This window comes from Girardinichthys multiradiatus, chromosome 5 (assembly GCF_021462225.1).
Source record: "Girardinichthys multiradiatus isolate DD_20200921_A chromosome 5, DD_fGirMul_XY1, whole genome shotgun sequence".
Taxonomy (NCBI): Eukaryota; Metazoa; Chordata; class Actinopteri; order Cyprinodontiformes; family Goodeidae; genus Girardinichthys; species Girardinichthys multiradiatus.
This window is the reverse complement of record NC_061798.1, coordinates 19,199,895-19,215,367: the sequence shown is the minus strand read 5'-3', so window position 1 is coordinate 19,215,367 and position 15,473 is coordinate 19,199,895. Positions and strand designations below refer to the sequence as shown.

Below are 15,473 nucleotides of genomic sequence, written 5' to 3'. Positions count from 1 at the left end.
AATGAAAACACATTTTTTCATTATTCCTGATGTCCAGTTTAACCTTCAGCAGGCCGTCTTTTCCTCATCTGGATGCCTAAATGCTTTGACTTGCAGACACCTAATTTACAGTGTCAACAAGCAATTGAACAGGTGTACCTAATAAAGTGGCCATCATAAATGTTTTTAAATTAGCTCATGCATTTTTACACTAACAGACCACGGAAATGCTCATAACACTGAAGTTATTTAACTTTGAAATTAGCACCCTTTTAAGGTTTTATGGGTTCCTCATATGTAGACAACTGCTGCGTTTGATTTTGTTTTTAAAGAAAATAAGGTGCACAAAATTCATAAAAGTTGAAGCTGTATAAACAGAATTCTTTATTAGGTATTAATAACAACCACTGATGTCTAGCACAACATGAGAAAGAAATTAAATGAATATATAAATAGTTCTACAAACAATTAAAAGACTTTGTCTCAATATTTAACAAACCTCTTTAAAGGCATGACAGAAAAGCACATACATACATGATAATATACATCTGAATGAAAAGCAGTTAGTTAGTTTTTAGTTAGTTTTGCACCAAGTTCATCACTCACTTGGAAAATGAGAAATAGGCTTTCTGGGGTTTTGCAACAGTCGAAACATGTTTTTTTTTTCTGCAACCTATCAGTGAGAAGAATAAAATCTATGCGTCTGAACATATAGTGAGCAAAAATGGACTGCAGCATCCCACAGTAAAACAAATGGGCAATGAACTAAAATAAATGAAAGGCATTCATGTGAAAATATGCTACATATCACACAAAGATGTTGATTCATTTTTGGAAATATAACTAAACCAACTGGTATGTCATCAACCAGATTGGACTGTATTGTATCATAATTAGGACATCTTGAAATCAATGAGAGAAAATGTTTCCCCTTTGACAACACAATATAATTCCCACATGTGGAGTATGTGTGGTAAAACCATACACATATGGACATTTTCTCACATGTGTAACATGTTTTTCCAGTTGCACATTATGTTTATGAATATTTTTGTTCATGTGCTTTTTTCATGTCCCATGTCGAGAACGTACCCATGTGTTTTGCATGTTAATACATAATAAAGTTAAGCCTAAAATTATTCATATCTCTGGCAAATTTACATTTAAAATAATTCTCATTTAACCAAGACGTTGTCACTCATGGGAAATAAGACAGGCATCTCTCAAAAGACACAAGTATTATTTTCTTTGGGAAAAATATTTATCTGCTTTTATTTGCATTTTAAAGAAAAAACTATATGTGGAAAATGATTTATACCCATTCCAAGGATCAACCAAAAAATCTTCATTGGCCTTACAGCAGTCAAACCCTTCCTATAATTACTGACAAGCGTTTTGCATACTTCCACTGGTATTAAGGTGATTTATCATTGGTGATGAGCTCCAGGTCTTTGAGGTTGGAAAGCATCCTAGCCATCACCCTAATCTCTAGCTTCCTTCACAGATCCTCTTTAAGATCCAAGTCGGGACTTTTGCTGGGCTGCAGAGAGTTAATTTTACTTCCAGTGAGAAGAAACATGTTGGTAAAATTAAAATATTACTCTAAAGTTAAATCTAGCAGTCGTATTAATAATGTTGAGCTTAAAGGTTTCATTTCCACAAGTGAAGCTCATTGGAAACTGGACCAGTTTGTCTTGTAAAACACCTTGACACAATATTTGTTACGGTGATTTATAGATAAGCTAAACTGAAAATGACTTGAACTCCAGATGTACAGTAACAGAACAGGATACCCTGCCTATAAAATTCACAATTTGTCTGTTTTCTTTACTTCCTACATCACTGCTGACATTTCTTTCCAGCTTCATCCACCTTCCAGCTTCAAAACTTGAGTCGTCTCTTCAGTGTTTAGATTTTTGTAAACTTCCCTTCAAAAGTGTTAATATATAGTACAAAATAATTTTTGAATTATAATTTAATTTGAAAAAGGTTTAAAGAAAACCTTCAACAGCTTATTTTAAAATCAAATGTAGTTTTGTCAACAAAGTTTATGGAGATTTTGGCTTGCAGTTAGGGTTATGCTTTCTTATTTCTGTCTTTATCCACAGCACCTTGGGTGTTTTTGTGAGCTTTTGTGTGTCATTTTCACACTGGTTCCACTACCATCTAAAACCAGCTCCCTGCTGGCTCTCAACACCAGCATTAATATGTTTCTTTAAGCAAACTGTTATCTCAGATAGCCTATTGAAATCTCCCTACGTATCCTCTCAGTAAATTTCCTGTTTCCCGAGGAGGTGCTTTTCACAGGAAAGGCGCCTGAACAATGGAGCAAGTGAAGCAACTGCTCCTCTATATTTATGAGTTGGGGGGCAAACGTAACACTAAAAACTGAAGTCTCTTTCTTCTGCTATGTGGTTTACTCACCATTGGAGCAACAATATGCTGGTAACCATTTTCCAGGCTTGGCTAACTTGTAAACTCTTAAGTGTCTGGGAAAAATTGCAAGAATTTTCAAAAAGAACAGAAGTTGTCAGCAGGGATCATAGAATCAAACACTTCCTAAATAAAACCCCTGACCAAATGTAAAACACGGAGCCTCAGTTAAAAACAATGTAAACATAATCTTCTGAGCAGCTAGCGAGGGGGTGTCCCATTGGGGTCTAGCTGTCTATATTATTCTGCAAAGTTTGCCTTGGACCGGTTTCCTCGAGAACAAACACTCTTGTTTTTGCTCAGGATGCTGGTGTCTACTCGAGAGAGGGTGCACATGCTGCTCTGGTGACACGGTCGAAGTCTGGTGCTTTGGAGCTCCAGCTCGTCGTAGCTTGACATCCGAACGAAGGGACAGTAGCGGAAGACCTGCTTGAAGCCAGCCCTGAACCTGCAGTGAAAACAAAGCCCTGATGGGTCAAAGTTCTGTAAGATGGTTAGATGTGTTTTCAACTGAATTTGTACCAACCTGCTGTTGAGGCAGCAGTAGATGATGGGATTGTACATGGTGGAGCTCATGGCCAGCCACAGCACTGACAAATAAACCTGCTGGATGTACTTCCACTTAATCAGACTCTTATTGTTTTCTGAAATGTAAATTTGTTTTCTGAAATGTAAATTTGTTTTCTGAAATGTAAATTTGTTTTCTGAAATGTAAATTTGTTTCGCATCTTGTTAAATTGTTTTCTGAAATGTAAATTTGTTTTCTGAAATGTAAATTTGTTTCGGTACTTGTAAAAGTGGTTTGCACCCCACGGCCACCGTACTTTGCAGAGTAGGATGGGTCAAAACAACCTCGGTGTACTCATCGTCACCAGTCGTCTTTTTCTCTATTTTCTCCACAGTGAAGACTTCAGCCGGAGATAGGAGTAATGTACCAAGCTTTCTCAGACAAAGTTGATCGTCCAGGTTCACGTAGAAGCAAGTTTTTATTTTAAAAATAGTCTGATCCGCCAAATCTGTAAAGTCTAAGTCTGATTCGACCACGGTGAAACTTGAAAACCTCACTTTTGAGTTTGTTTTTGGTATTTTTCCTCCGTCATCTTGGATTAAATATACCTGTCCGCATTCCTTTGGCCTCAGCAGCATCATGGAATCCATCAGCAGGAAATGAAGGGCCTTAAAATGGAAGTCCTTATCATACGTGGTAACATTCACCATCATTGTCTCCACTGCATTGTTCAGCTCCTTTATAAACTCTTCATCCCCAAAGTGGTAGATGGCGAGAGCAGAAGTGTGCTCTTCATTTCCTCCAGGGATCTGTGAGGTACAGTTGCTACTTGTTCTCCGTCCTTGCCACGTTTTCCAAGCTTTCTGCAGTTTGTCACTTTTATCAAGTTCTTGATTTAATAGACCAGGAACAAACTTCTCCATGGCTTCTTTACGACATCCATCATACAGATCATCGATAACAGTGGAGGATGCGTCCAACAGATTGGTATAACTCAGAGTGATCTTTAAAATCAATGATCACAGGGTAAAATACTTTTACTAACATGACAGGTTTCAAACTGTTCCAGAAAAAAAGGAAAATACTTACTTGGCTGAAGTAAGATGAGAAAATGAGTGAAACCAGAAGCAATTTTCCCCTGCTGAACATTTTAGGGACTCTTGCTTTTCTTCAAACTGCTGTAAAACAAAGAAAACCCTCTTTACTCAGTGCAGACTATACACATAATCTGGGTTATTGCTCAACTGCAGAGCTCTGACGAGAAACATAACAGTTTTAGAAGGCGAATTTCACATACCTTAAGCAAGGGATGACCACATAGGGGCAAACTGACAGGGGGTGACTTTTTACTCCTCTAACAGTGTTTTTTGCAGACTGCTATTTGAGGAAGTGATACCATTTGTCTCACTAAGCAACTATGATAATCATCGTGAGAAGAAATGCTGTATTTCCACTTTTTAAAGTGGGTGTTAGAAGTACAGGGGTTGGACAATGAAAATGAAACACCTGATCTTAGACCTCAATAATTTATTAGTATGGTGTAGGGACTCCTTTTGCGACCAATACAGCATCAATTCATTTTGGGAATGACATATACAAGTCCTGCACAGTGGTCAGAGGGATTTTAAGCCATTCTTCTTGCAGGATAGTGGCCAGGTCACTACGTGATACTGGTGGAGGAAAACGTTTCCTGACTCGCTCCTCCAAAAAACCCCAAAGTGGCTCAATAATATTTAGATCTGGTGACTATGCAGGCCATGGGAGATGTTCAACTTCACTTTCATGTTCATCAAACCAATCTTTCACCAGTCTTGCTGTGTGTATTGGTGCATTGTCATCCTGATACACGGCACCACCTTCAGGATACAATGTTTGAACCATTGGATGCACATGGTCTTGGCCTTGGCAGTGACGCGCCCATCTAGCACAAGTATTGGGCAAAGGGAATGCCATGATATGGCAGCCCAAACCATCACTGATCCAGCCCAATGCTTCACTGTACGCATACAACAGTCTGGGTGGTATGCTTCTTTGGGGCTTCTCCACACCGTAACTCTCCCGAATGTGGGGAAAACAGTAAAAGTGGACTCATCAGAGAACAATACATGTTTCACATTGTCCACAGCCCAAGATTTGAGCTCCTTGCACCATTGAAACCAACGTTTGGTATTGGCATGAGTGACCAAAGGTTTGGCTATAGCAGCCCGGCCGTGTATATTGACCCTGTGGAGCTCCCAACGGACAGTTCTGGTGGAAACAGGAGAGTTGAGGTGCACATTTAATTCTGCCGTGATTTGGGCAGCCTTGGTTTTATGTTTTTTGGATACAATCCGGGTTAGCACCCGAACATCCCTTTCAGACAGCTTCCTCTTGCGTCCACAGTTAATCCTGTTGGATGGGGTTCGTCCTTCTTGGTGGTATGCTGACATTACCTTGGATACCGTGGCTCTTGATACATCACAAAGACTTGCTGTCTTGGTTACAGATGCGCCAGCAAGACGTGCACCAACAATTTGTCCTCTTTTGAACTCTGGTATGTCACCCATAATGTTGTGTGCATTTCAATATTTTGAGCAAAACTGTGCTCTTACCCTGCTAATTGAACCTTCACACTCTGCTCTTACTGGTGCAATGTGCAATCAATGAAGACTGGCTACCAGGCTGGTCCAATTTAGCCATGAAACCTCCCACACTAAAATGACAGGTGTTTCAGTTTCATTGTCCAACCGCTGTATGTTGTGCACCCACTTTAGATTGTTATTTAATGGGACATATAATGGTGCTGCAAATATATGAAAGTGATGAGAAGTAATATAAGTATTGTGACTATAGAGTTGGTATTTAGTTTAAATGTATATGCTATACATGTGCCTATGTTTGTGTTTTCTATGATACTTTTGAAAATAAATATTACAGCCTGAGCTCACTTGTTCTAACAGTGTGTAGAACTATTCATTTATGTTAAAATGTTTGTGATAAAGTCTTTCAATTAGCATAATTTGGTTCTTTTAATGTGTTTAAAATTCAAATACAGCAGCAGTTTTATCAACATTAATAAGCTTTCAAAGTTTTATAGCAGACTACTTTTTAAGATCAGTTACTTTAGTTTTATGAACATTTCAGGTTAGGGTTTTGGATCACAGTTGGAATTCAGAAACATATTTGTTGTAATTTTTAGATGTATTTATTTGTCTTACTTTTTCTGCTCTCTTCATTCCAACCATGTCATGATGTTTTTGAGCAAATTAAAGCACTCAAAGGCACAAACTGCATTAAAGATGGACAGTGATTATGTGTAAGAGGCAATTATTGAAACAGTTTTCTCTCACTGAGTCTTTTATTCATATAAGTTTAACACATTTTAAATGGTTTACTTGACAGAAGGGGAAATAGAAAGATAGAACAATTAATTTCCTACGAGAACCAATTACATTAGAGGGCTTTTTGATGGCTGCCTGTAAACAGTGACCAAAACACTCCTGGTTGTGATGTTTACAGATTTATTATCCTTCAGAACTGACAGACCAAAGTCCAACTCAAGATAACAGTCATGTTAAAAGTTTCATTTTAAGCAGAAAAAGAGAAAAATTACTTGATTTGACTGAACACAAGAAAACAGGTTCAATGAACTCAAGTTCACGCCTGGAGTGGTAAATTCCTCTTTACTGTAACACGTCTCCTACTCGTTTACTGCAACATCTATTTATAGTCTGATTCCACTGAAGTCAGCACAATATATACTTCTAGTAACCTCAACTTAAAACCACTATTTTGAGTTTTGGCAGAAGAATAATTCCCTGCTTTGTGACAAAAGTCCTTCATCAGCATTTTTTTCTTTCTTTTACATCTAAGAACTCCTTGTCCACTTCCTTCCTGAACACTCTCCTGACATCACACTAAAGGCATGCAAAGTATAAAAAAGGCAGTGAAATGTATAAATCCTTGCAGGGAATAAAACACATACAGTTCAAATGTGAATACAGTTCAAATGTGAATGTGATGAGCCAGGGGACATTTCACATTAAATTTACCAATGAGATAGGTGTGACACATGTGAAACGCATATTTTGCTCATGACAAATGTGATTTTGGTGCATTTTAAAGGTATAATGTGTGAAACACATGTGAAACCCCTGGGATTACAAGTAATGCCCATGTGAAACCCATACTGTAAATGTGGTGCCAATGTGAAATCCATGACATTACAGGTAAAATGTGTTATCCCAACACACTCAAAACAGCCTAACATTCAAACACCGATCTGCAGATCATTGGGCAACTTGGAGTTCCGTGCTTTGCCCAAAAACACGTTAACACATGATGAGGGAAGGTGGAATTCAACGCACAACCTCCCAATATGCAAATATGTGGGAAACACACACACACATGTTACAACAAAAAGCACAATAAAAAAAGTTTATATCAAAATGTGTAACATATGAAAAACATGCACTTCACATGTGAGAAAAATTGTTTTACATGACAAAGTTATAAAAAGCATTCCACATGTGACAACAAAAACTGTTGAAAATGAATTAAGCAATGTGTTATGAGGGGGAAGTATGTGTTTCATATATGGGAAATTGTCCACATGTAGAACAGGTGGGAAAATATTCCACATGAACAACAATTTCCCACATGTGAAATACATTTTCTTTCATGTTTTCCATTTTGCTACAATTTATTTTACTGATGCATTTTTGCTGTCATCTAATATTGAACTTGCGACCACATGCTTTTCCTTTTTGATCACAAGGGTTGACATGTTTTCATATGTTATCACATGGCAGAAACATGTTAACTTCAACATTTCTTTTGTTTATATGGGGCATTTTTGTCCACTATTATAAACATGTCCAGGAAGGACTGTTGTATTAGACTACAGTTTTCAGCTAAATGACTATTGCTACTAATGAGACCTTCTTTAGAAAACAGAGCTTTGTTTTTCTGTTTCAGAGATTTCAGGGTCTGTTATTATTTGTTCTTTTAAGGACACATGGAAAATATGATTGATGCCACAAGCAGAGGAAGGAACAAATGGGTGGGGATGTCAGTTGCAGACCTGTGGGAATAAAAGAAAATTGGGTTAAGAGATCCAAGTCATGACCAATCCTTTTAAATAAACAAAAAGCTTTTTCTATTAAGTTAAAAGTGTGCTATTATTTTACAGCAGAGATGGCAGCACCTTCTGCTGCCTAACTTGTTTTAATGCCAGGACAAGACACATTTTTGAAGAATGAGCAACATTTAACGCTACAGCAAACAACACTGGGTGTGGTTGGGTCCTGCATTCCTCTTTTATCTGTCCTCACATTTTTATTTTATTCACTGACAGACTACGATAAGAGCTCTTAGTTGATCAAAGCAATTAAATGGTGGGTTGCCTCTCATTTTTATAATAGATGTGATAGAAATAAAATACTGTTTTATACAACACATTTGTAACACTGTGATGAAAAGATTTTATCAAGAAAGCAGTGGTTTTCACATTTTTGTAATCTGGATATTTGTGAGAAATTATGGACTTGGATGAAACTTTGGTGAAGACACACCGTATGTCTTACCTTGTCCACATGACACAGTTGTGGTTGCTTTGCAGAGTAGGATGGGTCAAAACAACCTCGGTGTACTCATCGTCACCAGTCGTCTTTTTCTCTACTTTCTCCACAGTGAAGACTTCAGCCGGAGATAGGAGTAATTTACCAAGCTTTCTCAGACAAAGTTGATCGTCCAGGTTCACGTAGAAGCAAGTTTTTATTTTAAAAATAGTCTGATCCGCCAAATCAGTAAAGTCTGTGTCTGAATCGACCACGGTGAAACTTGAAAACCTCACTTTTGAGTTTGTTTTTGGTATTTTTCCTCCGTCATCTTGGATTAAATATACCTGTCCGCATTCCTTTGGCCTCAGCAGCATCATGGAATCCATCAGCAGGAAATGAAGGGCCTTAAAATGGAAGTCCTTATCATACGTGGTAACATTCACCATCATTGTCTCCACTGCATTGTTCAGCTCCTTTATAAACTCTTCATCCCCAAAGTGGTAGATGGCGAGAGCAGAAGTGTGCTCTTCATTTCCTCCAGGGATCTGTGAGGTACAGTTGCTACTTGTTCTCCGTCCTTGCCACGTTTTCCAAGCTTTCTGCAGTTTGTCACTTTTATCAAGTTCTTGATTTAATAGACCAGGAACAAACTTCTCCATGGCTTCTTTACGACATCCATCATACAGATCATCGATAACAGTGGAGGATGCGTCCAACAGATTGGTATAACTCAGAGTGATCTTTAAAATCAATGATCACAGGGTAAAATACTTTTACTAACATGACTGGTTTCAAACTGTTCCAGAAAAAAAGGAAAATACTTACTTGGCTGAAGTAAGATGAGAAAATGAGTGAAACCAGAAGCAATTTTCCCCTGCTAAACATTTTAGGGACTCTTGCGTTTCTTCAAACTGCTGTAAAACAAAGAAAACCCTCTTTACTCAGTGCCGACTATACACATAATCTGGGTTATTGCTCAACTGCAGAGCTCTGACGAGAAACATAACAGTTTTAGAAGGCGAATTTCACATACCTTAAGCAAGGGATGACCACGTAGGGGCAAACTGACAGGGAGTGACTTTTTACTCCTCTAACAGTGTTTTTTGCAGACTGCTATTTGAGGAAGTGATACCATTTGTCTCACTAAGCAACTATGATAATCATCGTGAGAAGAAATGCTGTATTTCCACTTTTTAAAGTGGGTGTTAGAAGTACAGGGGTTGGACAATGAAACTGAAACACTTGGTTTTAGACCACAATAATTTATTAGTATGGTGTAGGGCCTCCTTTTGCGACCAATACAGCATCAATTCATTTTGGTAATGACATATACAAGTCCTGCACAGTGGTCAGAGGGATTTTAAGCCATTCTTCTTGCAGGATAGTGGCCAGGTCACTACGTGATACTGGTGGAGGAAAACGTTTCCTGACTCGCTCCTCCAAAACACCCCAAAGTGGCTCAATAATATTTAGATCTGGTGACTGTGCTGGCCATGGGAGATGTTCAACTTCCCTTTCATGTTCATCAAACCAATCTTTCACCAGTCTTGCTGTGTGTATTGGTGCATTGTCATCCTGATACACGGCACCACCTTCAGGATATAATGTTTGAACCATTGAATGCACATGGTCTTGGCCTTGGCAGTGACGCGCCCATCTAGCACAAGTATTGGCCCAAGGGAATGCCATGATATGGCAGCCCAAACCATCACTGATCCAGCCCAATGCTTCACTGTACGCATGCAACAGTCTGGGTGGTACGCTTCTTTGGGGCTTCTCCACACCATAACTCTCCCGGATGTGGGGAAAACAGTAAAAGTGGACTCATCAGAGAACAATACATGTTTCACATTGTCCACAGCCCAAGATTTGAGCTCCTTGCACCATTGAAACCAACGTTTGGCATTGGCATGAGTGACGAAAGGTTTGGCTGTAGCAGCCCGGCCGTGTATATTGACCCTGTGGAGCTCCCAACGGACAGTTCTGGTGGAAACAGGAGAGTTGAGGTGCACATTTAATTCTGCCGTGATTTGGGCAGCCTTGGTTTTATGTTTTTTGGATACAATCCGGGTTAGCACCCGAACATCCCTTTCAGACAGCTTCCTCTTGCGTCCACAGTTAATCCTGTTGGATGTGGTTCGTCCTTCTTGGTGGTATGCTGACATTACCTTGGATACCGTGGCTCTTGATACATCACAAAGACTTGCTGTCTTGGTTACAGATGCGCCAGCAAGACGTGCACCAACAATTTGTCCTCTTTTGAACTCTGGTATGTCACCCATAATGTTGTGTGCATTTCAATATTTTGAGCAAAACTGTGCTCTTACCCTGCTAATTGAACCTTCACACTCTGCTCTTACTGATGTGCAATCAATGAAGACTGGCTACCAGGCTGGTCCAATTTAGCCATGAAACCTCCCACACTAAAATGACAGGTGTTTCAGTTTCATTGTCCAACCGCTGTATGTTGTGCACCCACTTTAGATTGTTATTTAATGGGACATATAATGGTGCTGCAAATATATGAAAGTGATGAGAAGTAATATAAGTATTGTGACTATAGAGTTGGTATTTAGTTTAAATGTATATGCTATACATGTGCCTATGTTTGTGTTTTCTATGATACTTTTGAAAATAAATATTACAGCCTGAGCTCACTTGTTCTAACAGTGTGTAGAACTATTCATTTGTGTTAAAATGTTTGTGATAAAGTCTTTCAATTAGTGTAATTTGGTTCTTTTAATGTGTTTAAAATTCAAATACAGCAGCAGTTTTATCAACATTAATAAGCTTTCAAAGTTTTATAGCAGACTACTTTTTAAGATCAGTTACTTTAGTTTTATGAACATTTCAGGTTAGGGTTTTGGATCACAGTTGGAATTCAGAAACATATTTGTTGTAATTTTTAGATGTATTTATTTGTCTTACTTTTTCTGCTCTCTTCATTCCAACCATGTCATGATATTTTTGAGCAAATTAAAGCACTCAAAGGCACAAACTGCATTAAAGATGGACAGTGATTATGTGTAAGAGGCAATTATTGAAACAGTTTTTTCTCACTGAGTCTTTTATTCATATAAGTTTAACACATTTTAAATGGTTTACTTGACAGAAGGGGAAATAGAAAGATAGAACAATTAATTTCCTACGAGAACCAATTACATTAGAGGGCTTTTTGATGGCTGCCTGTAAACAGTGACCAAAACACTCCTGGTTGTGATGTTTACAGATTTATTATCCTTCAGAACTGACAGACCAAAGTCCAACTCAAGATAACAGTCATGTTAAAAGTTTCATTTTAAGCAGAAAAAGAGAAAAATTACTTGATTTGACTGAACACAAGAAAACAGGTTCAATGAACTCAAGTTCACACCTGGAGTGGTAAATTCCTCTTTACTGTAACACGTCTCCTACTCGTTTACTGCAACATCTATTTATAGTCTGATTCCATTGAAGTCAGCACAATATATACTTCTAGTAACCTCAACTTAAAACCACTATTTTGAGTTTTGGCAGAAGAATAATTCCCTGCTTTGTGACAAAAGTCCTTCATCAGCATTTTTTTCTTTCTTTTACATCTAAGAACTCCTTGTCCACTTCCTTCCTGAACACTCTCCTGACATCACACTAAAGGCATGCAAAGTATAAAAAAGGCAGTGAAATGTATAAATCCTTGCAGGGAATAAAACACATACAGTTCAAATGTGAATACAGTTCAAATGTGAATGTGATGAGCCAGGGGACATTTCACATTAAATTTACCAATGAGATAGGTGTGACACATGTGAAACGCATATTTTGCTCATGACAAATGTGATTTTGGTGCATTTTAAAGGTATAATGTGTGAAACACATTACAAATAATGCCCATGTGAAACCCATACTGTAAATGTGGTGCCAATGTGAAATCCATGACATTACAGGTAAAATGTGTTATCCCAACACACTCAAAACAGCCTAACATTCAAACACCGATCTGCAGATCATTGGGCAACTTGGAGTTCCGTGCTTTGCCCAAAAACACGTTAACACATGATGAGGGAAGGTGGAATTCAACGCACAACCTCCCAATATGCAAATATGTGGGAAACACACACACACATGTTACAACAAAAAGCACAATAAAAAAAAGTTTATATCAAAATGTGTAACATATGAAAAACATGCACTTCACATGTGAGAAAAATTGTTTTACATGACAAAGTTATAAAAAGCATTCCACATGTGACAACAAAAACTGTTGAAAATGAATTAAGCAATGTGTTATGAGGGGGAAGTATGTGTTTCATATATGGAAAATTGTCCACATGTAGAACAGGTGGGAAAATATTCCACATGAACAACAATTTCCCACATGTGAAATACATTTTCTTTCATGTTTTCCATTTTGCTACAATTTATTTTACTGATGCATTTTTGCTGTCATCTAATATTGAACTTGCGACCACATGCTTTTCCTTTTTGATCACAAGGGTTGACATGTTTTCATATGTTATCACATGGCAGAAACATGTTAACTTCAACATTTCTTTTGTTTATATGGGGCATTTTTGTCCACTATTATAAACATGTCCAGGAAGGACTGTTGTATTAGACTACAGTTTTCAGCTAAATGACTATTGCTACTAATGAGACCTTCTTTAGAAAACAGAGCTTTGTTTTTCTGTTTCAGAGATTTCAGGGTCTGTTATTATTTGTTCTTTTAAGGACACATGGAAAATATGATTGATGCCACAAGCAGAGGAAGGAACAAATGGGTGGGGATGTCAGTTGCAGACCTGTGGGAATAAAAGAAAATTGGGTTAAGAGATCCAAGTCATGACCAATCCTTTTAAATAAACAAAAAGCTTTTTCTATTAAGTTAAAAGTGTGCTATTATTTTACAGCAAAGATGGCAGCACCTTCTGCTGCCTAACTTGTTTTAATGCCAGGACAAGACACATTTTTGAAGAATGAGCAACATTTAACGCTACAGCAAACAACACTGGGTACACGATAAGAGCTCTTAGTTGATCAAAGCAATTACATGGTGGGTTGCCTCTCATTTTTATAATAGATGTGATAGAAATAAAATACTGTTTTATACAACACATTTGTAACACTGTGATGAAAAGATTTCATCAAGAAAGCAGTGGTTTTCACATTTTTGTAATCTGGATATTTGTGAGAAATTATGGACTTGGATGAAACTTTGGTGAAGACACACCGTATGTCTTACCTTGTCCACATGACACAGTTGTGGTTGCTTTGCAGAGTAGGATGGGTCAAAACAACCTCGGTGTACTCATCGTCACCAGTCGTCTTTTTCTCTACTTTCTCCACAGTGAAGACTTCAGCCGGAGATAGGAGTAATTTACCAAGCTTTTTCAGACAAAGTTGATCGTCCAGGTTCACGTAGAAGCAAGTTTTTATTTTAAAAATAGTCTGATCCGCCAAATCAGTAAAGTCTGGGTCTGAATCGACCACGGTGAAACTTGAAAACCTCACTTTTGAGTTTGTTTTTGGTATTTTTCCTCCGTCATCTTGGATTAAATATACCTGTCCACATTCCTTTGGCCTCAGCAGCATCATGGAATCCATCAGCAGGAAATGAAGGGCCTTAAAATGGAAGTCCTTATCATACGTGGTAACATTCACCATCATTGTCTCCACTGCATTGTTCAGCTCCTTTATAAACTCTTCATCCCCAAAGTGGTAGATGGCGAGAGCAGAAGTGTGCTCTTCATTTCCTCCAGGGATCTGTGAGGTACAGTTGCTACTTGTTCTCCGTCCTTGCCACGTTTTCCAAGCTTTCTGCAGTTTGTCACTTTTATCAAGTTCTTGATTTAATAGACCAGGAACAAACTTCTCCATGGCTTCTTTACGACATCCATCATACAGATCATCGATAACAGTGGAGGATGCGTCCAACAGATTGGTATAACTCAGAGTGATCTTTAAAATCAATGATCACAGGGTAAAATACTTTTACTAACATGACTGGTTTCAAACTGTTCCAGAAAAAAAGGAAAATACTTACTTGGCTGAAGTAAGATGAGAAAATGAGTGAAACCAGAAGCAATTTTCCCCTGCTAAACATTTTAGGGACTCTTGCGTTTCTTCAAACTGCTGTAAAACAAAGAAAACCCTCTTTACTCAGTGCCGACTATACACATAATCTGGGTTATTGCTCAACTGCAGAGCTCTGACGAGAAACATAACATTGTTAATCTGATCTACTTGCAGTAGGATACAGATAACTGTACAAAGAGACATACCTGAAGCAAATAAAAGGGAAAGTCGAGGCTATCTCATAGGATCCTTTCCTTGAACCTCAAACTGCAGTGGAGTGATTGCATTCTGCAGAGCTATGGGAATACTTATCTACTGATGCAACTCCCCACTTTTTCCTGTGAAAGGAAACCCGACTACCACTGGGAGAACTGCTGTTCAGTTATTGGTCAACTCATGGAAAAGTATTTCTGTAAAACAATTGATGCAAAAGTGAAATTTCTTTCTTTCTTTCTTTCTTTTTCCCTCCCTTTTTCTTAATTGTGCATTCTGCTCACTGTGCATAGTGGAAAAATTTATATTTTTCCTCATCCAGTCTTGTTTGTCACAGTTCAAGTTTTCTTATTACTGTTCTGCAGATATGGGCAAATCTAGATAAGCTATCTTACTTTAACCACTTCCTAACAATGAAAATCAACACAACTTATTTGAATGGCATCCTGTTTTGTTTTGCCTATTTTATTGAGTGGTTTGCAGTGATGGGATTCTGCATTTTGTCATATTTATGAAGTACAGAGGCGTGGGTGATTCATTAAAAGTTCTAGACACTCTGACCAACTTATGTAAGCAAACAATGTAATAAAATTAAACTAAATTCAATTCAAAAATACTTTATTAATCCCAAAGGGAAATTAATTGTTGTTGTAGCTCATATTATGCAGGTTCTTTCAAAGAGCCGTTGTAGATGCTGATATCTGTGGACAGGAAGGATCTCCTGTAGCGGTCTGTCTAACAGCAGATCT

The 15,473-nt window shown here is 38.0% G+C and overlaps 2 protein-coding genes across 5 annotated transcripts; both read right to left on the bottom strand.

The window, feature by feature from the left end:
- Window positions 1–339: 339 nt before the first annotated feature.
- LOC124868268 (ecto-ADP-ribosyltransferase 5-like) lies at window positions 340–15,098 on the bottom strand. Of its 3 annotated transcripts, XM_047365310.1 has the most exons (5): window positions 14,718–15,098; window positions 4,010–4,098; window positions 3,202–3,924; window positions 2,939–3,015; window positions 340–2,860 (listed from the first exon to the last, which is right to left on the bottom strand). In XM_047365310.1, exons 2-5 carry the CDS (start codon window positions 4,067–4,069, stop codon window positions 2,653–2,655), a joined length of 1,068 nt encoding a protein of 355 aa, XP_047221266.1. In that variant the 5' UTR covers window positions 4,070–4,098; window positions 14,718–15,098; the 3' UTR covers window positions 340–2,652. The 3 variants fall into 3 exon arrangements, with proteins under 3 accessions (XP_047221266.1, XP_047221267.1, XP_047221268.1); XM_047365311.1 differs by lacking the exons at window positions 340–2,860; window positions 2,939–3,015; window positions 3,202–3,924; window positions 4,010–4,098 and adding exons at window positions 11,510–13,238; window positions 13,679–14,394; window positions 14,480–14,565 and having other exon boundaries at window positions 14,718–14,785; XM_047365312.1 differs by lacking the exons at window positions 340–2,860; window positions 2,939–3,015; window positions 3,202–3,924; window positions 4,010–4,098 and adding exons at window positions 11,510–13,238; window positions 13,679–14,394; window positions 14,480–14,568 and having other exon boundaries at window positions 14,718–14,765.
- Window positions 6,244–9,543, bottom strand: LOC124868269 (ecto-ADP-ribosyltransferase 5-like). 2 transcript variants are annotated; one of them, XM_047365314.1, is made up of 4 exons: window positions 9,494–9,543; window positions 9,286–9,374; window positions 8,485–9,200; window positions 6,244–7,982 (listed from the first exon to the last, which is right to left on the bottom strand). In XM_047365314.1, exons 2-4 carry the CDS (start codon window positions 9,343–9,345, stop codon window positions 7,907–7,909), a joined length of 852 nt encoding a protein of 283 aa, XP_047221270.1. In that variant the 5' UTR covers window positions 9,346–9,374; window positions 9,494–9,543; the 3' UTR covers window positions 6,244–7,906. The 2 variants fall into 2 exon arrangements, with proteins under 2 accessions (XP_047221270.1, XP_047221269.1); XM_047365313.1 differs by lacking the exon at window positions 9,494–9,543 and having other exon boundaries at window positions 9,286–9,438.
- Window positions 15,099–15,473: the final 375 nt, after the last annotated feature.